At 35.5% G+C, this 25,897-nt stretch overlaps 1 protein-coding gene across 1 annotated transcript in view; it reads left to right on the top strand.

Moving 5' to 3' along the window:
• Positions 1-25,897, top strand: part of LOC101893856 (octopamine receptor beta-1R) — a 226,649-nt gene that overhangs the window by 132,764 nt on the left and 67,988 nt on the right. Inside the window, exon 2 of the mRNA XM_059120707.1 lies at positions 7,901-9,435. Coding sequence (XP_058976690.1) covers positions 8,705-9,435 — 731 coding nt within the window. The 5' untranslated portion in view covers positions 7,901-8,704. The remainder of the gene's footprint in view (positions 1-7,900; positions 9,436-25,897) is intronic.

Raw genomic sequence — 25,897 nt, 5'->3', positions numbered from 1 at the left:
CGGTTTCGTTGGCCGTTTGAAGGCCATAATTCGTGCCAAAGGTGACCAATTCGAACAAATCTAAACTTATTCTCAAATTTTTTGATATTTCCGAAAGGTTTTGCTTTCATTCAATAAAAATAAAGAAGAAATGTAAAAATTATGGCATTTGACTTTGTTGGAATTCTTTTTATCTCACGCTGTTTTTTTTTTGTATTTTTTTTTTTTTTTTTTTCAACAGCCATATGGCGATATCATTTGACATAGCGGTACCTCCCCTCAAAGGGTCAAAATTTTAAATAGAAAAACGCTCAAAACAATTTCTGATGTGATGATGGGATATATCGGACCACTCCTTGTGGTACCTCACTCACACAGGACCAAAATTTGGAATATCTATAAAACGCTTATAAAATGTGAAATATGCATCAGATTTTCTTTAAATTTCGCACATCTCCATATTTTAACCATCACAAGATACTATGTGAAAATGGGATATATCGGCTCACACCTTCTGGTACCTTCACCACAAAGCTTAACATTTTTAATAAGATGGGATATACCGTATTACAAAATTTGAAATAAGATTACAAAATGTGAAATAAGAGTCCCACTGTCTTCAATTTTCGCACATCCTAATATTTCTACCAACACAACATCAGGTATGAGGGACGGATGGGACGAACTTTTCCTTCTGATACTTCCCCCACAACGGATCAATGTTTTAAATAAACAAACATTACGCAACTTGAATCAAACATACTACACAGGATCTACTATTGATATATGTAAAATATCGGTCCTCTCTTTTCTGGTACCTCCCCCACAAAGGATCAAATTTTTGAATAATAATAACTTTCCTAACATACGAAGTATATTAAAGATTTTCTTCAAACCTTGTATATTACAATATCTTTACCAACAAGAAATATGATCTGAACATGAAATTTATGGGCCCACTACCGGTGGTACCATCCACACTTTTTAACATTATGAATAATTAAAACTCAGCGATTTTCTTCAAAAATCGTGTATGTGGGGTATGTTGACCCACTCTCTCTGGCGACTTCCCAAAAAAGTTGAACATTCTCAAAAAGTATATTCACATTATCCAAAGCTGTCACCTCCAATGATTATATCAGACCAAGGCTATAAGCGAAATGGACAATATTTTTCTACTCCATCGATAGCTCTCCTATAGAGGGTCAAAATTTTGAATAATAATAAAATATGTCAAAATATATTTCAATTAACGGATAAAGGCAAAGGGTCAATCAATCTGTTGGCAAAACCGACTGATACTCTTTAACTTGTTTTTATTTATTTTTTTAAAATTTTAAGTCTTGTTTTAATATTAATTATTTTATTACAATTACATTAAAATTCAAAACCATTAAAATTACAAAATTTAACAAAAAAAAAACGATTCTGACTCACTGTTCGTCATAAGTTATTGCCCACAAATGCCGTGGCGATTCGATTTTCGTCGTTTTTATTTTTAATGCAAAAGTTGCTAAAAACAAAAGTTTCCAGCAGAGATTCATTCCTCCAATGGTTTGGCGAATAAATTTCTATGTTGTTGTTTTTGTTGTTGGATTTTAAGGGCATTTCCTTCCTTAAACTTTATATTTTACTTAATGAAGACTAATAATACAAACACACTGGCCAGAGAAGAATGGTGGGGAAAAGGGAAGATGAGTGTATCTCCTCGCCTAAAAAAAGGATCTAAGGAAGTTAATTTCAAAAAGTTCTGCCAAAATTGAAATCTGTTTTTCATGTCGTACGCTGGCTCTCCTTTCATCCTCCTTCCCGCCCTAACCGATTGGCGATAGAAAATTTATCACTGCATTCTTTATTCAACTGTCGCTGTCGCATAGCCAGCCAATTCGAAACACACAACTCAAATCAAATTGAAATTGAAATTTTCCATGCAACATTTACGAATGCCACACAACAAGAGATTCCAGTTCGTAAAGGTCATGGCAGAAATTTCATTTTCTTCTTTTGATTTATATTCCGTTTTCTTAGAAAGTGTATTGGCTAGCTGGCTGGCTGGCGGCACAGTGGGAGTCATATAACTAACTAACCGATACGAATTTAATTTACTTAACAATTTGGTTGGTTTGAAAAAAAAAAGAATCAATCAATTTTTGACTTTCATTTCAATTTTCCAAATTAAATTTATTTCGAAATACCCTACGATATTTCTTTCAAATTTATTTTGTGGCCTTGTAGATTTTGTAATAAGCTGAAGCAGGAGAAACAGAGAGAAACTGCAATGGCCTACCAAAGAAAGTTGAAAATATATGAAATGTTCTTTTTTCTCTGAATATTTGAGTTCTGTTGTGGGTGGTCTGCCAAACAAAAGTCATTTGTATCTGCATGAATACCGCTTGGCAGACTGCCTGCCACAAAATTAGCAGCAGCAACAAAAAGCTCACAATTCCGGGCGATCAATAAAACATATAAAAGATGCCAAAAATATCTGCATAATGTGCAAAATATGAATGGAAGGAGGAAATATTGGATTGAAGAACTGGGAATATTTGAAAAGAAAACAAGTTTTTAGAAATTTAGTTTTAAAAAACCCACAGTCCTTTAGGCTTACCAAATTCATGATTTTTTAATATAAAAACCTCAAAGCCCACTCCTAAAAATAGAATATTATTCGCTGGAAAACTTTGGCAACATTTTCTTTAAAATGATAATATTTTTGGCCATGGGTACCTTGAAACATTAATACTAGAAAATCCATAACCCGAGCCCGAAGTCCTTCAATAAAATATATTTTTTGGAAAAGTCCTTCAAATATTTTTTGCGGCATGAATTTCAAAAAATATGATTTTTGTCTTCGACGTTCCTTAAAATATTCCTAAAACAAGTAAGTACAGGCTATAGTCGTGCGGGGCCGACCATGTGATACCCTACAACACTACAATATGTTTGAAGCCCCTTTATGTCCAAATCCATTTTGGAAGATTTCGCTTTTGCAATTATGTCACGGAGCACTGCCCAGATATTACACTTAGCATAATATTCGCGGTTTAATTGAAAATTTGACTTTTATTTAACACAAATGTTGTGGCCTATTTCACCCACTAAATATTACCCGATGAAGGCTTGGAAGGCTTCTGCCCAGCCCTAAGCTCTAGCACCATGCTAACTTTCGCGTCGATTGGTCTATAATTGCAACTGCAAAATCAAGAAATTTTCCAGTTTTTGGTCCATTTCAACCCCTAAATATTATGCGATCATCCAAGGATCGATCTTCTGACCTTAACCCCACCTACATTCTAAATTTCGTGAAGATCGGGCCATAATTGCGACCTGTAGAGTGATTACAAATTAACATGGACAGATGAACGGACGGACATACATAGCTAGATCGACTCAACTCGGCGAGATAGGAAGATCCATATATACATTCCTATGTGGGAAACCAATATTTCGAGGTGTTACATAATTTTAGGCCCAATCAAACTTATAATACCCCCAACACATAATGTTGTAGGGTATAAAAAGAATATCCTAAATATTGTTTTCAATTCCGAAATGCTCCAGTTTTTATTAGGGCAACCTTCAAAACAATTTTATAAAATCTACGATTTTTCAAGGTATTCTGAAAAATACCCAAAATTTTTGACCAAGTTATCTTTCAAGTTTGAGATTAGGATGTTCTTCAAAATTAATTATGCGTGGTCAGTCCTTCAAAATATTCTTAAAAATCCACGAAAATATTGTTAGACCTTGAAAATATTGTTAGAAAAATCTGCAATTTTTTGCAACATTAGACTTCAATTATTTAACAAAAAATTCAGCCAGATCCTTCACATTATTTGTGTTTAGGTGGGACGTCTTTCAAGATATTCTTAAAATTTCCACGATTTGTGGTCAGGACATCTTTCAAATACTTATTTTTAAATATTTGCCTCCTTCAAAAAGTTCTAAACAAAATCCATGCTTTTTTTGGTCAGGAGATAATTTGACCACCATATCCTTTAAACTATACCAGAAATTTGTTGTCAGGTCCTTCTTCTAAGTCCACTTTATGTGGCCAGGAAGTATCTCAAAATATTCCTGAAAAAAAAAACCCAAAAAAAATCCAAAAGTTCTGACCAGAACATCCCTTACGTTTTGTAGTCAGGAATAACTTCTAGGTGGCCCTTCAAAATATTATATTGCGGTAAGGAGATGTCTGAAAATATGTTTTAAAAATCCACAAGTTTTGATCAGGAAAATTGTTTTAATTTTAATAACGAGTTGTGGGTCAAATTATCCTTTAAAAGTTCATGTTATGCCACAAGAGGTAGAATCCATTTCAAACTCATAATAAACCAATTAAAATAGTATCAGTCAGTTTGGCCTGCAGATGCATACCCCTAGCCTTGAGTTATGATTATTCAAACTATTGACTCTTTGTAAGGGAGGTTCCAAAACAGTTGGTCAATATTGACCAATTCGTGTCTCACCTAAGGCTGATATAAATTTTACAACATGCCATATTTTGGACTATATCGTCTACTTCCCATACCGTATATGAGATCTGTGGACTTTTTGGAAAATGTATGGTATGTGAAGAATTTAAAGGAAATCGAACATTTATCAGCTTTCTGGTTAGGAGAAATATTTAGATTTAGCAAGTTGTATAGAATCGCCGACTTGTTTCGCAAGTTATGATAAATATACAGGGTCAGATAAAAACACTGCAACAAAGTCAAACGCCATAATTTTTACATTTTTTTAAAAATGTTACTGAATTAAAGCAGAAAATTTCGAAAATAGCATCAAATTTTAGGATATGTTTAGATTTGTTCGAATTGATCACATTTGGTACGAATTATGGCCTTCAAATGGCCAATGAAACCGTCACACGCTACCCGAGAGTTGCTCTGCGGTATTTTGGCCCATTCCCGGCGAAGCGCTTGCTTGAAGTGATCGACCCTTGGGTACTCCCGACACAATAGTCCAACGGTTTGGTATCCGAAGATTTTGGTGGCCATTGTGCGCTGGAAATGAAGCGAGGAACCTCATTTTGTAACCATTTTTGGGTGGCGCGTGCTGAGTCCTGTTGGACGCGGGTTTCGATCAAGTCGCTTCTTTACTTTTCGAACCATTTTTTCTATCCATTTCCTTGACGTCGGCCTACGCTGCCAGCATCACGGTAAAGAGCGATGGTACGAGACACAAAAGATTTATTCACATTTAAATGCTGAGTGCTCCGGCGATAGCCACTTGTGGTTTTCCAGCCAAATATAAAGAAATCACACTATCACGCTTGAATTCTAACACGAATTATTACAGGATAACTTTAACTGGCACAAGGGCAGCAGTTAGAGTCGGAAGGGACATTCAATACCGAACGAGAATTCAGACAAGGTGACAGCCTCTCGTGTGACCTATTTAACATCTTGCTGGAAAAGGTCATTCGAGATGCAAAGGTGAACAGAAATGACACTCTGTACACCAAACAACACATGTTGCTCGCCTACGCCATCGACATAATGGGTCGAACATTAAGAGCGGTAAAGCTTTGAGGTACTCAGTGACTTTATGGGTATGACTTTAATGGGTGCTTACGCAAGCAGATGAGGCAGCGCTTGGAGTGTTTGAGAGAAAAATTCTCCGAAAGATATACGGGCCGATCTGCATCGACGGTGAATATCGATCACGAGCTATACCATCTACACACGGACATCGACATAGTCAGACCTATCGAGCTGCAGCAACTACGGTGGCTAGGCCATATAGTGTGAATGGATGAGGATGCCCCAGCTCATAAGGCATATAAAAGCGAGCCTACTGATGGTTCACGCAGAAGGAGAAGGCCAAGAATTAGATGGAAAGATCAAGTCGAAGACAATATATCGGAACATTGTCTTTCAAATTGGCAAAACTGCGCACATGGCCTTTTTTTAAACTTGGCTTAAGGAACAAATGTTCTGTCTCGAGTCAGCTAACTGAAGGGATAGGACTGGAATCCTCAATTTCGATATTGTGATCCCTGTTGCTGTGCAGAATTGTGGTATGGAGGTGTTTTCAGAAATGTATACTAAGTTGTAATAAATTAGGTATTTCTTGAAGGAATAGAGCTGGAATCTTCAAATTTGATATTGAGATATGTCTCTTGGTATCTGGAATTGAGATATGGAGGTGGTGTACTATAATTGTTCAAAAAGTACTAGGTGGTACAAAATTAGTTATTGGTGAAGGGATAGAAATAAAATTCTAAAACTTGTGCGAAAAGTAGTAAATGATACTACATTTATTATTGGGTGAAGAAGCAGTGCTGCGATCTCGAAATTTAATATTTGAATTTAAATTTTGGTATCTGTAATTGAAAGAAGATGCTGGTTTTAGAAATTCGTACTATAAATCAATAGAACGTGGAAAATGGTACTAAATTTGCCATTAAGTGAATCGATAGAGCTTGAATTGTGAAATTTCATATTGAGGTCACTGTTAGAATTTAGATAAGGCAGTGGGCAATTTTTATTGTGAAATGACGTTGAAATAGTTTTAAAAAGTAAAATTGGATGTGAAACCATTGTGCAAAGGTTTAACTTTTATCCACTTCGCTAAACTTCAAAACAATAGATTTTGAGAATTTGTTGGTACAAGATAAATAATTTTTCGACTTTCCTTTTCAATAAAGGATAAACTTGAATACGAACATTTTTTTTTTTTGAAATTTTGTACAAAAAACCAGTAAAGAAAGTTTTAAAGTTGGGCGGGGCCGGCTTTATGATACCCTATACCACTTTGCTAATTTAGTAGAGCTCCACATAATAATTAAAAGTTTTTATGGGGGAATTCAATCATACACGTTATGACTATAATTATAATTTAAAGTTCAAAGGACTAAATATGCCGAAGCATTTGAATCTTTTAAATTCGGACTTGTATTGCCCATTTGGTGCACAATTTATTAGAAATCAGATAAATATATATATATCCAAATCTGAACCGATCTCGATAACATTTGGCAAATATATATCTGAGCTGTATTTGATATATTTCCCTTAATATCGTTGTTACGGAGTGCATATTACGGCTGTGGGTAACAAATATAACAAATCGGATGAGCAATATATATGGGAGCTATAGCTATATCTGAACCGATCTTCACCAAATTTGACATACCAGCTTCTAGACTCAATTCGGTCGTAAGTGCCACATTTCATCCAATTTGGACAAATATTAGACGTTTGGTGCACAATAAAAGGTAAATCGGACGAAGATATATATGGGAGATATATCCAAATCTGAACCGATCTCGATAAAATTTAGCAAATGTATTTCTGAGCTGTATTTGCTATATTTTCCCAAATATTTTTGTTACAGAGGGCAAATTACGTATACGGATTACAAAAATAACAAATCGGATGAGCAATATATATGGGAGCTATAGCTATATCTGAACCGATTTCACCAAATTTGGCATACCTATTTTAAGGCCCAATTTGTGAATGTGATTCTATGCAGATCATCAAAAGGAACTATGGGTCTATCTCGTTTCCTTTTGCCTGTTACAAACAAATGCACAGAGACATAATACCCTGACCACCTTGTGGTGTAGGGTATAAAAATGAACAGATTGTGTATTTTGAGTACTATAATGAACTGGTGGAACGAATATGAAATTTTAAGATGGACTTTTCGCTGACGAAGTCACGGCCACTTGCTAGTATTTAAATAAACGAAGATTTGCTGAAAGTATACCTCTGTCAGCCAAACCGACTGATTAATTTAAACCTAATAATTGCAAACGAAAAAAAAAAATAGCCAAATGTAATTTCCCGATTCAATTGTAAATTAAATTAAATTTGTATTGCGAAGTTATGCTGTACCAATTTCCAAACAAGTTTTTAATTCACTGCCCTCTCTCTTTTTTGCTCTTATTTCATGTTTTCCCCCAATCCAGCCATGTGGCAATCAATGGAAATCCACTTTCCATGCTGCCGTCTGTCATGCTGTTATGAAAAACTCTTCAAGTGTAATGGCGGTGCCGGACAAATCCTCGCTACAAATGACAAAAACACCGTCGTCAAATATTTAAAAAATCATCAGCCAAAATATCATCACCGTCATCACCAACGTCGCTGCGGACACAATCAATGCCAATTACAAAATTGTCCCGATTATCATTTAAAATGTTGTTGTGGTTGTTGTTGTTGTCTCATTAAATGCTTAAAATCCAATAAGAACAACAAAACACCGATACGACAGTTAAACGTTTTAAAGCCAAGGTATTTTGGTGGTCACAAATCCCTTTGGAGAAGGGGAAACACCAACACCACCACCCTCACCGCCGCCACCTTCAATATTGTAAACATTGATAACAAGAAGAAGCAGCGAAATTGGCACCTGCTGTCAGCGAATGTACCACAACCAGAACACCTTGGAGAACAACAACAAAAACACCATCATATAAAGTATTAGCCTTGATAGAGCATTTAATGAAAAACTGGTGTTCAACAGATTGAAGAGAGGGAGAGGGAGAGAGAAAGAAATTTTTCCCCGAGAAAAAGAAAAACGAAGAACTTTTGAAAACAAATCAAACACAGAAAACCGCTTGTTGTGAATGTTAAAAAGTTGAATACTCCATCGAACTTTTTGCGGAGATTTATAGAATTTCCCTGGAAACCCTAACAAGCCCTCCCCCGCCAAGATACCCCTTTAAGAGACTGACTTGTTTGAGTGTTGATTTTTGTTGACCACCGAAAAGATGACACCCCCACCACTGCTACCACCCCACCCCACAACCACATCGTTTGCCACAACAACCCTGGCAACAGCCGCTGCCACAGCCACCAACTCTCTGCTAACATCTTTGATAAACATGACAACTATTACAAGTTCCTCAGCGCCCGACTCCATGCCGGCTGGCCTCAGTTCGCCTAACGATGTCTTCAGTGGCAGCAACAACAGTGGGAGTGGTTACAATCATCATCAGCAACAGCAGCAGCAACAACAACATCACAAACATCTGCATCACCAGTCGTCGGCTTCAGCTGCCTCCCAGCCGTACCAGTCGTCTCACCACAATCATCTGATACACATTGCCGAGGACACAAATTCGAAATATTTGAATTTTGTGGCCAACGGCCTGTTGGACACCAGCGGCGTTATAGGTGGTGGTGGTGCCGTCGTTGGCTCTGGCAATGCTCTGGAAATTGGCCACATGGACGATCCGTTTAGTATAAGTAATTTTGGCAACATTGGTGGCTCCACAGATGGAGGCGTTAGTCCCGTTTCAGTGGCCAGCCTTGGCACAGACATCACCGGCAGCGGCAGTGCCGGCGGTGGTGGCAGCAGTTCAGTTCCTATCGATGCCCTCAGCGAGTCGCATTTAACATTTGTCATCGTCAAGTGTTTCATTATCGGTTTCATCATCCTCGCTGCCATACTCGGCAACATGCTGGTCATTGTATCCGTCATGCGACACAGGAAATTGCGGTGAGTATTGTTCATGGTTCCTCCCCTTTCCGCCGGGTTCTTTCGTCCCGTCATGTGAAGATGAACTTATATTTATTTTATGTAGTAGTTTGCTTCTTGTTTATGGTTTCCATTTATGTGTCATATGTGTGACAATGAATGCTTTTATTGAGATGTCCAGTTTGGAGATAAACAAGGGAATCCTCAGGACTGCGGTGTTGTTGTTGAAGAAAAGTGGGTTTTTATAAAAATTGTACACCTGAAAAAGATATCAGCTAAAAAATGATAGAATATTGGACAACGATTTTGTTCAGAGCTGAGGAGATAATCGTAGACAAAGCTTAAGTACAGTAAATTCTGAGATAATCAATTGGTTTACCCTTGGCTCGGAAGTATTTGGATCGCTGTCGGAAGTTCTCGTGTTAGGATAGCCATGGTGATAAAATTCCGTTGATGGGAGTAGACATGGCATAAAGCAGCTGACTATAGGGTAAGGAGCTAGCTAGGCGAACAAGAGTAATGATAAAGAGCGAGGAAGTGTGTCTGAATCTTGTTCAAATTCGCATAATGATCGCCGAACGTAAAATTTAAAAGCAAGAAGACCTGTATAATCAAACAGTTACTTCCCAAAAGGACTGTTGACGGCATCTCTTATTTACGTCCTCTAATGTACGCGAATGATTGCAAATTCATTACTTCCGTGGACAGAAGAACTTCTAATTTTTTTAAAGATTAAAATTTTTTAGTTTTTCTATAGATTCGAGGTATTTTGTAGATAGGAGACCTTCTATAAAACTTTTATGCATAGACACGCTTCTAGATGTCTTCTATGGCTAGATGAGTTTCTATAAGTTTACTAGCGATATAAGCCATTTTTTAGTTCTTCGACTGATAGAAAACCTTCAGATAGGCCTTCAATATGACGTCTACAAACTAAAAAACTTCCAATGGTTCACTAAAGATAAAAAACCCTTATAGGACTTCTTTAGATAAAAATCCTTCTGTAGGGGATCGAATTTAAACACTTTAGATAAAAATCCTTCTGTAGGGGATCGAATTTAAACACAATGAATTCTGCACACTTTTAGTACAAATACCCATATTACATATTATTTTTGATCTTTTCACACAAGAAGCCTCATGCAGTTTAAAGAATTCCAACATTACTCCTTCGACCGAATGCTAAATTTGGGGATTCAAGCTCTAACAATTATAGTACGCATTCCCAAATCCACTTCCTTCTCTTAACGGCATATTTTGTGGCATTTTGCATTTTTCGTACGTTCATAGTACTCTCAACCACAAACACCAACAATGACATTCATATTAAATTTCGTTATTTCAGCTCTATTCCTTCCAAATACCAAATTTAGAAGAATTTAGTTTCTTTCATACAATTAAAGTACGCATTTTCAAAATAATCTCCATATCTCAATCTCAGACACCAACAGGGACTCCTTATATCAAATTTTACACATTACCCAATTTAGTATTATTTAGTACAGCTTTATATCTCAGATACAAACAAAAATCTCAATATCAAATTTGAAGATTTCAGCTCTACCTCTTCACCCAACGCTAAATTTAGTTTAAATATATTACGAATTTTCAAAACCACCTTCATATCACAATTCCGGATACAGGGTGATATAAAAAACTGAAACAAAGGCAAACGTCATAATTTTTAATTTTTTTCTTTCAATTTTATTGAATGAAAGCAAAAAAATGTCGGAAATAGTATAAAATTTTAGAATAAGTTTAGATTTCTTCGAATTTCTCATCTTTGGCACGAATTATGGCCTGCAAACACCAATGAGACCGTCACACGCTGCCCGTATGTTGCTCTGCGGTATTTTGGCCCATTCCCGGCGAAACGCTTGATTGAGGTGATCGACACTTTGGTATATTTTAGTGCCAACCTTGCTTTCCAAAATACTCCAGACACAATAGTCTAACGGATAGGTATCCGTAGATAATGGTGGCCCTTGTGCGCTGGAAATGAAACGAGGAACCTCATTTTGTAACCATTCTTGGGTGGTGCGTGATGGTGCGATGGTGCTGAGTCCTCTTGGAATGTCCAAGGTCAGCGGCCAAAATGTTTGCGTGCCCAAGCCTTTAATACACCCCTTCAGAATATTTTCGCGATAATATTCGGTATTTATTCTGATGCCACGGTTGATTAAAACGAGCGGAGAGCGACCATCGGCTATTATAACGGCCCACACCATCACCATGACCGGCGCTTGAGTTCTGGTGGCCCACCGAAAGTGCACATTTTCAGCTGACCTCTTTGGCAAGTATACACGATTATTTTGTTTGTTTACAAACAGCTGGACAACGAATGTTTTCTCATCGGAGAAAACCAAATTAGGCAGTTCACCACCTTCGGCTAAGCGAAGCAACTCTGTACCTTTTTTGAGTCTATTTTCTTTCTGTTGCGGTGTAAGTTATTGCATTTTTTGGAATTTCAATGGCTTTACTCCGAGCTCAGTTTTCAATATTTGCGGAATGGAATATTGCGATATGTTCAGCTCAAGAGCCATTTTTCGGCCACTGCGACACTGGGTTTCGAAAAAGTCGCTTCTTTACTTTTCGAACCATTTCTGCTGATGTTGCTTTTTTCTTTCGTCCACTTCCTTGACGTCGGGCCACGCTCTCAGTATCACGGTAACGAGCGATGGTACGAGACACAAAAGATTTATTCACATTTAAATGCTGGAGTTTTCTAACGATAGCCATTTGTGGTTTTCCAGCCAAATATAAAGAAATCACACTATCACGCTTGAATTTCATCACAAATAACTTTTTTTGTGGAAAATTCTCACCAAAATTCTTTTGTACGCTTGCACTCGTACGAGTGGCTTAGAAATGACATCAGTCTGAAGTTGGTTACAGTTTCCCAATGTCACCCCATATACCAAAAATATTAAACCTCAATACTTCAGCTCCATTTTTTCACCCAATACCAATATTAGTACTATTTGGTACAATTCGAACAATTATAGTTCACATTTCACAAAGGAACACATCCATATTTGAATTCCAGATATCAACAGAGAACTCAATATAAAATTTAAGGATCCCGTAGTCCAAAGCCAAATTTAGAACCATTTAGAACTTTTCATACAAATATAGTACACATTTCCAAAAACGCCTCCATTTCCCAAACACAGGTACCATCAGTAATCTAAATATTACGTTTCAGAATTTTGTTTATATCTCTTCACCCAACACCAAATTTAGTACCACACCATTTCCGAAGCCACCTTCGTATGTCCAAAATAATAGCAAATTTTAGATTTCAAGAACTGTTTGTACCAAAAACTAGTACTATTTAGTACATTTCTTACAAATATTGTACTTCGCCTACTACCAAAGGACACACCGATACCAATTTTCAAAATTTCAAAATGTTCCAAATTTAGTACCATTTAGTATATCCAGGATACACATGCACAGCGACCATAATAGCAAATTTTAGATTTCAAGCACTATCTGTTCATCCAATACCAAATTGTACCAAATATATTATTTTTATTTTTTATTTTAACCAATCACCAACGGGGACCCGCATACAAACTTTCAAAACTACAGCTTCACCCGTTCACCCTAAATCCAACTGCTCCTAATTTAATAACAGTTCGCACGATAAGTACAACTTTTGAAAACAACCTTCAAACTTACTTTCCAATCTTGATTCTCATACGTAATTTCAAGTTCTTAGCTCCATCCGTTCACATAATATCAAATGGTATCATTTCAGGAGTTTAATACCATTATAGAACTTTTTATAACCTTAAAGTTTGAATTTTTCCAAAAACATCTATACATACATCTATCCTGCACTCCATCAGTGACTGTCAATACCTCCATAAAAATCCATAACAGTGACTAACATCAAATTGTTGAATGGTGTCAAATTTTGTAAATATCATTAATTGTCGTATCGTCTTAGTAAGGTACTACAAAACCCCTTTCGTATATCTCCCATAGACTTGTTAGAGGTCCGATTTCCGATTTCTTCTCCATTCTATCGATCGAAAATCAATGTTGCCACATTTACTTCCTTTTAATACCCATAAGGCACGATTTTCCAAATCTATTCACTGCAAGAGTGGTTCTAATGCAATTATACCTTCAGCCATATGGCTAGGAATAGCGGTTTTAGATCCTAGGTTTCTTTGGACCACATCCATTTCTGGACATTTGTAATCGATCTAGAATTATTAACTATGGCTAAAATCATTTGATATGGCCAAAATAACGGTTTTAGACCATAGGTCTCTTTAAACCGAATCCCTTTCACAATTTTTGGTGTCGATCTAGCGATGTCTCCCGATTTGGTACAACGTAATTTTATTGTCAAACTTAGATCGAAGATGGGTGATATCAGTCTACTCCTTCTGGTACCCTCCCCAAAAAAATTTTCACATAAATTGTTTTCCTGCAGAGAAAGAGAAATGATCATTCAATTCTGCTCCATCTTTGAAAATCCAAATATTTGCATCACTGCTAGGTGAGATGCGAAAATGGACAATATCGGTCCACTCCATCAAGTAGCTCCCCCACAAAGGGTCAACATTTTGAATAATTTTAAATTTTATAAAAAATTACACATATCACAACATTTTTGTTAAGCCAAGGCCTGGTGTGTAGATGCTATATATCGGCCCACAAAGGGTCCAAAGTTTGAATAAAAACAAGCACAAAACCGGAAGAAATAGGTATCCGGTTTTTTCATATTTCACACATCCCATAAATCCTACTAACACAATATCTGCTGTGAAGATGGGTGATATCGGTCCATTCCCTCTGGTACCTCCCCCACAGAGGGTCAACATTTTTAATATCCATGATAAATCTCGTGCTTCGATATGTCTTCAAAAAAACAATAGTCATTAGAATAGAAAACTTTCTTTATGAATGTGAATTAAGAACTCTTTCCTTACCTGATATATACGTCGTATACGTAATTTTCCTGGATATGTGGAATACGTATACGCTCCGTGTAACAAAAACCGGGATTGTTAGGAATATGTTTAACGAACGAACCATAACCATTGACTTCTTTTCAATATTTTTTGCGGAGAAGATGCGCTATAAAAATTTCTTTTAGGATATTTTTTTAATATTTATTTATTGCCCAATAAGGCTATAATTATGCCGCGAGCGATCGTCGTTAATTTTTTAAAATATTTTTCATAGACTATCGATTATATGATTTTTATTGTTCCAATTTGAGTGACCAATCTTAAACAAATAAAATTTAAGAAAGATAAATTCACCCTTCAATATCGAATAATAATATTTCACTTCATTCATGAATACCTTAAAATGTTGCCAAAAATAATAATATTATTACTGAAGTTACGCCAAAGGCAATTTCATGCCATACATCGATGGCCAGGTACCCTATGATTGATTACAATTTAACGTGCTATCCCGAGGCATCATTTCGATGACGGAGAACATTTTAGGACATCACTTATCACTTCAGGTAAGTGATGAAGGTACGATGATGGTAATCGATATTAGACCGACAAACACACACACACCCACAAATTAATGTTCACTTCCCATCAAAATTGCCCATGGACGTTCAATAATGAACAGCCATCAAGGGAATTTATTTTGGCGAAAATATTTTGATATTTTTCGTATTTATTTAGGGAGAGCAAACAAAACGTGTTGGAATTGTTATTAATGATTTTGAAAATTGCCACCCCAAGACAAAGAGGATTAATATTTGTGAATTACTTTAAGGTATCAGATGAGAAATATTTAGAAAAATTAGTTTTCTTTTTCATTGTCTTCTCCCCATCTTAGATATTGGAAATTGAAGACGACAAATAATTTTTCAAAGTTTAATGAATAGTTTTACAAATGCAAAGATATTTATGTCATTGCAGTAATTGGTCAAAAGTTTTAATTGAAATTCGATGCAAAAATATTTTCAATGCAATAAAAACTATAATGAATGCAGTTATTAAGAAAATTTTTTTAACAAATTATAAAACAATTAAGCATTTTTTAATTGAAATTAAAACCCTTTGAAATAGAAAGCATGTGAAGGTCAAATATCATATAAATAATAAAATATGTATATACTAATATTAATAAAAAAAGTATAAGTCGGATTTTCCGACAGATGAATCCCCCCAGCCTTGACTTATGATTGTTCAAACTGTTGATCCTTTATGAGGGAGGTTCTGAAGCAGTTGGCCAATATTCAACAATTCGTATCTGACCTAAGACTGATATAAATACTACAATGTAACAGATTTGGACTCCATCGATTACTTCCTATATTTTATATGAGATATGTGCATTTTTGGAAAATGTGGAAATATGCGTGAGGTACCATATATAGCGGATAAAAATATTGGTATGTGCAAAATTTGAAAGAAATCGGACATTTATATACACTTTTATGCGAAATATTTCGATATAGAAAGTTGTAAAAAATCGCCGACTTGTTTCGCAAGTTATGACAAATATAAGCATTGAAAATTGTGAGCCTTTATGGGTGAGGTTCCAGAAAAGGTTGGCAGATATATATCATCTTTACTACAGATCTTCCGCTAGCAAAAATATTTGGATGTGTGAAATTTGAAGAGAGATGGATGGTTGTTTTTCAAAATATTGAACCCTTTTTGGGAAAAGTACCATAAGGAATGGTCCGATCTCTACCAACGTTATAACAGATTTTGTATTGATAGAAATATCGGGATGTGCCAAGTCTGAATGGAATCGGATGTTAATTTCGTATTTTATGGCCTTTTTTGGCCCTTTGTGGGAAGGTACCAGAAGGAGTGGACCGATATATTCCGTCTTCACATCAGACCTTGGGTTAATAAAAAATATTGTCATGTGTGTAATAATAACGATAATCCGATTTTGCTCTAACTTTGTAAATGCTAATATTTACGTCAGTTCTAGGTCAGGTGGAATATGGACAACATCGGTTAACTCCATCAAGTACCTCCCCCACAAAGGGTCAACATTTTGAATAATTACAACTCTCTATAAAATGAGATGTAAGAGTCCGATTGTCTTTAAATTTCACACATCCGAATATTTTTACTAACCCAATTTCCGGTGCCAATATGGAATATGTCGGTCTACTCCTTCTAGTATCTCCCCCACAAAAAGTCGGAATTTTCAAAAAAAAAAAAATATATATTTTCTGCACAGAAAGAGAAGTATCTTTGAAAATGTTGACACTTTGTGGGGGAGGTACCAGAAGGAGTGGACCGATATTGTCCATCTCCGAACTCTTTCTAAGTTTGACAATAATATTACGAAGTACCAAGTTTGGATCAAATCGGATACTCCCTTCAAGAGTTATCGTGCGTACAAGCCAGCCAGACATACAGACGGACGGACGGACATTGCTAGATCGACTTTAAATGTCGTGAAACTTTTTTGGTCCAAAGAAACCTATGGTCTAAAACCGATATTTGGATGAAACACGAAGCAAATGAAATATACCCTCTCTAGGCATATGGCTGAGGTTTATAACAAAGGCTGGGTGCTTGGACTCCTTGGAACTCCTACTAGAACGGTACGAAAAGCAGTAGAGCTAGAACTCTTAAATTTAGATTGAGGATCACTGATGGAGTATATGATAGATGGATCAAGGGGTTTTTGGACATTCGCACTGTAAGTGTACAAAATTACTAAAATGTACTACATTTGGTGCCATGTCGTATCATGTGAACGGTTGGAGAAATTTGGAATAGAAAACAACGTTGAGCAGTAGAGTCGATAAAAGGAGATAGATTTGGAAGTTTGAACTCATGTATACAAAACTACTAAACAGTACTAAATTTAGTGCAATTTGAATTCGGAGGAACGGTTGAAGCTGAAATCCCGAAATTTGAAATTAACATTGCTGGTGGAGTGTAGGATCGGGTTATGGAGAAAGTTATCGAAATGTATACTTTTGTACATGAAAAGTACTAAATGATACTAAATTTGTTACAATTTCGGTTTGGGTAAACCGATTGAGCTGGAATTTTGAAATTAAGAAATAAGATTACTGCTGCATTCTAGGACTGAGGAAAGTAGGTAGTTTTGGAAATTCTTACTTATGTGTAATAAATGGTACTAAATTTGATACAATTTAAATTTTGGGAGAACCAATAGAGTTGGAAACCTGAAATTTGAAAAATAGATTTCTGTTGGATTGTATGACGTAGGTAGTTATGAAAAATTGTACTTAAGTGTACTAAATGATATTAAATTTGGTACAATTTGGATTTAGGTGAACCGATAGAACTGGAATCCTGAAATTTGGAATTAAAGTTACTGTTGGAGTGTAGGATTGGGTTATGTAGGAAGTTTCCAAATCTTCGTACTTATATATGGTACTAAATTTGATGCAATTTAAATTTTGTGTAAAGTTGGAATCCTGAAATAGAAAATAACATTGATTATGAAAATGAGTACTCAAGTGTACTTAATGGTACTAGATTTGGTAAAATTTGGATTTGGGTGAACCAATAGAGCTAATATACTGGAAATTGGAAAAAAGAAGGCTTTGAAATTCGTACTTTTTTGTATTAAATGATTCTAAATCCGGTAGAGTTGGAATTCTGAATATAAAGGAATTTTTAAATTTTGTATTGGAGTTCCTGTTGATGTACGTTGTGTACGACAATTACTAAATGGAACTAAATTTGGTATTGGGTGAAGGTATAGAGTTCAAATCCGGAAATCTAATATTTAGAACTGAAATTGAGATATGGAACTATTTTGCCATAGAGCTCTAAAATAATATAAAAAGCACTAAGTGGTACTAAATTTAATATTGGCTAACAAAATAGGACTGAAATCCTCATATTTAATATTCAGATCGCTTTGGTAGATTGAATTGAGATATGTTGGTGGTTTTGGAAATGTGTATTGTAATTGTACGAAAAGTACTAAATGTTATTGAACTTGGCATTGGGTAAATGGATAGGGCTAAAATCCTCAAATTTGTTATTGAGCTCTCTATTAATATCCGAAATTGAGATATAGAGGTGGTTTTAGAAATATGTACTAAAAGTACCAAATAATACCATTGCTTTTGATTGAAGAATATTCGATATAGATGTCACTTTTGATGTCTGTGATTAAGATATAGAGGTGGTTTTGAAAATGTCTAATGGTACTAAATTGGAAGGGATGGAACTGGAATCCCGAAATTTGATATTGAGATCCCTGTTGAAAGAAGTGGTCTCGAAAATGTGTACTTTAATTGTAGGAAAAGTACTAAGTGGTACTAGATCTGGTATTAAGTGAAGGCACTCATTTTGCTTCACTGTTGATCTTTAGATTGTTTTGGATATGCGTACTAAATGGTACTAAATTCAGTACTTGGTGAAGGTATAGAGCTGACATTCTGAAATTTGATATTGAGGTCATCGGTGGTTTCTAAAAATAATATATGGGGACGTTGAAATAGTTTTGGGCAGAACAATTGGATATTGGTCCTTTGTGCAATGGTTTTACTAATATCCTCCTCTGTGATATTTAAAATTAAAGATTTTGAAGATTTTTGAAGATTCTTTTCGAAATAAGAAAAACTTAAAAAATGCATAAAATAAAGTCTGAAATTTTAGTACAATGTATGAAGTTTTGATTAACAAATTTTTCAGACTTAAAAAAATGAATTTTGAGTACTAAAAAGACCTAATTCGAACTGTTGGGACCAATCTAAAATTTTTAAGGTGGCCTTTTCGTTGGCGAAGTAGTGAGCACTTGCTTGTATAAAAATATAAATGTGCGATAAAAGCTCCATTTGTCGATGAAAAAAGATTCCAAAAAAATAAAGATTTTATCTCAGATGGTCAATGGAAAAATGTTGCTAAAAATCAACGATTTTGACTCAGATATGCCACAAATGTCCATTCTCAAAAAATCCCACAGTTATAGCTCACATGGTCTATGGCAAGATATTCCTAAAAAATGCACGATTATGGTTTAGTTGGACCAAGGAAGAATATTCGTTAAAGTCTACGGTTGTATCTCAGATTGTCCATGGAAAATATGCTTCAAATATCCACTATTATAGCTTAAATGGTTCAAAGAGCCAATGAAATATTTTTTCTTTATCTCAGATGGATGTTCTATTGAAAAATATTCTTTAAAATCCACGATTATGGCTCAGTTGGCCATGGGAAAATATTATTTAGAAAATCCACGACTATAGCTCACATGGTTCATGGAAATATATTCCTAAAAATCCACGGCTAGAGCTAAGGCAGTTCAGGGGAAAATTTTCTTTAAATATCCACGATTTTAACTGAGGTCGTCCGTGCAATACTATTATTTAGAAAATTATTAAAAAATCACGATTACGGCTTAGTTGGTCCATTAAAAAATATTGTTTAGAAAATCCACGATTATACCTCAGTTGGTCCATGGGAAAATATTCTCTAGAAAATCCACGACTATACCTCAGTTGGTCCATGGGAAAATATGCTTTAGAAAATCCACATTTATAGCTTAGTTGTTTCATGGGAAAATATTCTTAAAAATCTAAGATTATGGCTCAGCTGATCCAAATCCACGATTATAGCTCAGTTGATCCATTGGAAAATATTCTTTGGAAATCGAGACTATAGCACAGATCGTCCATGGGAAAAATATTCTTTAGAAAATCCACCGTTATAGCTCAGGTGGTCCACGGAAAAATATTCATAAAATCCACGGCTATAGCTCAGGTGGTATATAGGAAAATTTTCTTTAAAAATCCATTATTATTTTATTTATTTAATTTATTATTTAGAAAATCCTTAAAAATCCACAATTATGGCTCAGTTAGTTCTTGAAAAAATATTCCTTAGAAAATCCTTACAATTCCACTATTATAGCTCAGTTGCTCCATTGAAAATATTCTTGATAAAATCAACGACTATAACTCAGATTGTTACTGAGATGAGCTATGGAAAAATATTTTTAAAAATCTCTGAATTTAGCTCAAATGGTCCATGGCGAAGTATTCTCAGAAAAAACGCAAGATTTAAACTCAGATCATCCTTTGGAAAATACTCTTAAAAATTCCCGATTATAGCTCAGACAATCCATTTATAAAATAATTTGAAAAAATCTACGATCTCTGAAAAAAATCCCCAAAATCCCATGTTGTCCATAGAAAAGTTGAAAATAATGTTTCGAAAAATATTCTAAACAAATTAAAAATGAAATCAATTAATTATTTCAACAAAACGTGCTGATTTACCAACTACCCCCCTTTTTGAATAAATGACTTTAATTTTGTGCACAAACAAAATGTAATAGCATGTCATTTTTATTCGACTGATAAACATTTAACAAGGCGACAGAGACCCGCTCACCCCTCTTTCAATTTGTCTCCTGAGTTATTAAGTGGAAATGAAACTAAAAATCTCTCGAAGACAACTGAAATGGAATTAATTTGTCAAATGTTGTTAGTCATGTCGCCCCGCTCGTCCTCTTGTTTGCAAAAAAAAAAGGTTCAGACACACCAACAAAATTAACATATCTATTTTTATACTTGACATTTACGGACATAATTAATTGCTTAAATATACCCCGGGGAGGTGGTAGAAGGGGATATTTGTTTGTTTGTTGATGTTATTGGCATCTGCAAGGCTGTGTTTTGTGTTTAAATATTACTTGCGCACTTAAAAAGGTTATCAAATCAGTCCCGGGGATATTTTTGTTGCAAAAGGATTTCCGCTGCAAACAAATGTATTGAATTTCATATGAATTTATTGTATTTTTGAGCGTGGAAAATAAAGGATTTTATTAAATGTTATGTGTTTATTTTTGTTTTTATTCACGTAAATTTTTATATTCCCCGTCCTTGTCAAAAATGTACATGGAGAATAATATCACAATTAACACACCACCATCCCCTTATCTACCTTAACCAAAATTCCTGAAAATGTTGAATTCCATTTAGTGTTCCTTAAATCCAACAATTTATACAGGAAAGCGACGTCTACAGTCGGGCGGGTCCCTTCAATATACCCTAAACCCTTTGAAAAGGAGGACGGAATGCCTACGAATATTGGAATACATAAATCACAAGAGCATGTAAAATTTCGTATCAATTGGCCGATATATACGACGCCCTACTAATGATACTCAAAACAGCATTTGAGAATCTGAATTCCTGTATAAATTTAGTTATCTTTCGATATCTAACTATATACGAAAACTAAATCGGAATCAATGTAAAAACCATATATGCTCTTTTCGTATATTCGTGATTTCGACGGGAAATGAATTTTAAATTTAAGTTTAAATCTTCACGCAATTGTTATGGTCCATTTAACACGCTAAATATTATCCTGTCCTGAACTCTATCCCTACGCTATATACGCAATTACGCATCGATTTTTGTACAATTATGACCTGTAGAGATACTATAAAATCCGGAAAGCTTTCAGCTTTTGAACTTTTTTATCCTCTTCATATAGTGCGATTATCACCCACGACAATAGGCTTATATTTTAACCGTAAACCAAACTCTGTGCAAAATTTCGATGGGGTCGAATCATAAATGTGACCTATAGCGTGATTGCAAAGTAACATGGATACGCATAGCGAGATAGGAAAATTCGTATAAAATATCGTAATTTGACTTATTGAAAATGGTTCGGGAAATGTTATAAAATTATCGGTTTTTTAGGCTCAAATTTTAAAAAAGAAAAACTCCGCAAAAATCGAAAAAGGGGCCGTTTTGGGAGTCCACAATATTCAGGGGTGAGATGAAAAAAACTGCAGCCAACTTCAGGCTGCTGTCATTTCTAAGCCAGTCGTCCGACAGCTGTTCAATTTATTCCAGTGACAGTCCATTACAAGCTTCAAAAAGAATTTTGGTGAGAATTTTCCAAAAAAAAAAAAGTAATTCGTGATGGAATTCAAGCGTGATAGTGTGATTTCTATTGCTAGAGCACTCCAGCATTTAAATGTGAATAAATCTTTTGTGTCTCGTACCATCGCTCGTTACCGTGATACTGGTAGCGTAATCCGACGTCAAGGAAGTAGACGGAAGAAAACAGCAACATCAGCAGAGATGGTTCGTCGCAGTGGCCGAAAAATGGATCGTGAGCTGAACATATCGCATTATTCCATACGGCAAATATGGAAAAATGAGCTCGGGGTAAAATCATTGAAATTCCAAAAAGTACAAGAACTTACAGCGCAACAGAAAGAAAATAGACTCAAAAGAGCTAGAGAGTTGCTTTGCCTTGACGAAAGTGGTGAACTGCCGAATTTGGTTTTCTCCGATGAGAAAACATTCGTTGTCCAGCAATTTGTAAACAAACAAAATGATCGTGTTTACTTGCCAAAGAGGTCAGCTGAAAATGTGCACCTTCGATTGGCCACCAGAACTCAAGCGCCGGCCTTGGTGATTGTGTGGGCCGCCATAACAGCCGATTGTCGCTCTCCGCTGGTATTAGTCGACCGTGGCATCAGAATAAATGCCGAATATTATCGCGAAAATATTCTGGAGGGTGGTGTATTAATGCCTTGGACACGCAAACATTTGGCCGCAGACCTTGAGCATTCCAACAGGACTCAGCACCATCGCACTCAGTACGCGCCACCCAAGAATGGTTATAAAATGAGGTTCCTCGCTTCATTTCCAGCGCACAATGGCCACCAAAATCTCCAGATTTGGAAAGCAAGGTTAGCACTAAAAAATACCAAAGTGGCGATCACCTCAAGCAAGCTTCGCCGGAAATGGACCAAAATACCGCAGAGCAACATTGGGACAGCGTGTGACGATTTCATTGGCCGTTTGAAGGCCATAAAAAATCAAGTAAAAATGATGGCGTTTGACTTTGTTGCAGTTTTTTTATCTCACCTGGTATATTTGACTTCTGTGGGGACTTCAATGGTGGCCATAATTGACTGTATCAAATGGCTAAGGGAGGGTATAAACAGCAGTGAATTGTCATTGAAGCGAAAAGTAGGGTTTGTTACATTCTCTACCACCTTCTTTATAACTGACTTAAACGGATGTTGCAAATAGGACCTTTGTTTCATTTCATTTCACCAAACTCCTTAAAATTTGTTGGAACGCCAAGTTCAAGCACAGCTCTCAATAAATACAATGCCATAGCCACATTTTCGAGACGTCATTTCTGCTTCCGATGTTCATACAGTGTGTATATTTGTATGCATATATGTACATATATGTATACGTTTTCGAAATAAATATCTCATAATTATATGAAATCCCCGAAAACTTCTTTAATTACTTGTGTTCGGTCATTAGCAGAGGGCGACCAGAAAAACCTTTAATGCTATTTTATGTTTCATTCATAACTTTTGTTTTGCGACATGTATAGGCCTGCTGCTGCTGCCTACCTTTTTGCCAAACTTAGAGATACATGACCTATCATGCTGTGCATATATGTCTGTATGTATATATGGGTAATATTCACAGCATGTCCATATGGACGTTTACACAAGTGTCTATGTGTGTGTTATTGTGGTAACGGAAATATGTTTAGGTTAAAAGCTTTTGGTTGGCCAACAAAAGTTTTTTTCAGAAATTTCTGTTAAACATGTGTGCGAGTGTGTGGTAGCGCGTGTGTGTGAGTGCGTGCGTGTATGTGTGAATAAGTGCCATAATGAATATGGTTTAATAGACTTTATGGCTTTTGGTTGTTATTGTTGTTGTTGTTGTGACTTTGTATTAATAACATTTGTGGTTAATTTTGATTTATGGCCATTTTATGATAATTTAAATTATTGTTTTTTTTTTTTTTTTTTTTTTTTGGTTTAGTGGCCTTCCCAGTATCTGGTCCTTTGTCTTGTCGTGTTCGTTGTTCTTCAGGTTAAAAATTATTGTTGTTCTCCGCATATCTTAATTTTTTACGGGGTGTGTCTCTTCGCTTGTTGGCCTAAAATATTGATATTAAATTCTGTTGGACATTTTTGTTGTGGTAGCTTGTGTTGTTGTTGTTGTTTGGTTGTTGGCGCCTCCTTATCTAGCAGCCATGCATGACATGTTTTTCTTCTCCTCCAAAAAGCAGCCACGCAAGCAATTTCGAGGACATTGATTAAATCTGTTGATTTTTTTGTGTGATTTATGTTAATTATTTGGAGATATGAATTGGCAATTTTTTAAAGTTGTTTTATGCGTTTATTTGTTTGATGACAGTTGTTGATAGCTGTGAGGACAAGCCGTGATTTTTTAACTACTAATAAATAATTTATAGGCATTTTGTTTGTTTTTTTTCGTGAGTTCCAAAGGAAGATTAATTAATAAAGGAAACTATTCAATTAGATCAAAAAAACAAGTTAAAAAGTATCAGTCGGTTTTTCCGACAGATGTATTCCCTCAGTCAATATTTGATTAGTTAAATATATATTGACTTCTGTTATGATTATTCAAATTACTGACCCTATATGCAGTAGGTTCCGAAGGAATGGGCTAATGTTGTCCATTTCGTATCGGACCTAAATAAATATGATTTAAATATTGTCACATGCCAGGTTTGGAATATATCGACACCTTCCTTCACTTTATAAGAATTAGGTAATAATTTTCAGAAAATATTAAAATGTGCGTGAGGTAGGTACCAAACATTGTCGAGCGAAGTATTCCATTTTCTTACTTCATCTAATACAAATAAAAATATTTGTATAGGCAAAATTACAAGGAAATCTAACATATATATCCAAATTTATGCACAATCAAGGGTTCCATATTCATCTCAGATTTCAGCTTGAAAGAATAATTAGATATTAGCAAGTTGTAAAGAATCGCTGACTTGTTTGGCAAGTTATGACAGACAAAAGTATGGAAAATTTCGACGCTTTGTGGGTGATGGGGTACAAGAAGAAATTTTCCGATCTCTACCATATTTATAATAAATCTTGTATTGTTAGAAATATTGATATTTTCCAAGTCTGAATAGAATCGGATGTTAATTTCGCGATTATAAGCTTCATGGATATTCAAAATTTTGACCCACTTTGGGGCAGGTACCAAAAGGCGTTGGCCGATATATACCATCTTTACACCAGACCTTGGGGTAACACAAATATTGTGATGTGCGCAATTTAAAGACTGTTGGAGTCTTACATTCAAATTGAAAATTTTGACCCTTTGCTGGGGTCGTACCAGAAGGAACGGTTCGATCCCCAGCATCTTTATATCAGAACTTGTGTTGATTAAGTCTGAATGGAATCGGATATTAATTTCGCGTCTTATGAGCTTAATAGATATTCAAAATGTTGATCCTTTGTTGGGGAGGTAGCAGATGGAATAGACCGATATATTCCAACCTAACACAAGACCTTCGATTATTAAAAATATTGTAATGTGTGCAATTTGAAGATAATTGGGCTGTTACATCACATTTTATAAGAGTTATAATTTTTTAAATTTTTGACCATTTGTGGGGAAGGTACTTGATGAAGTGGATCGGTATTGCCGATTTTCGCATCTGACCTAGCACTGATGCAATTATTAGAATTCGTGCAG

This window comes from Musca domestica, unplaced genomic scaffold, assembly GCF_030504385.1.
Source record: "Musca domestica strain aabys unplaced genomic scaffold, Musca_domestica.polishedcontigs.V.1.1 1, whole genome shotgun sequence".
Taxonomy (NCBI): Eukaryota; Metazoa; Arthropoda; class Insecta; order Diptera; family Muscidae; genus Musca; species Musca domestica.
This window is presented reverse-complemented; position numbering and strand designations above follow the sequence as displayed.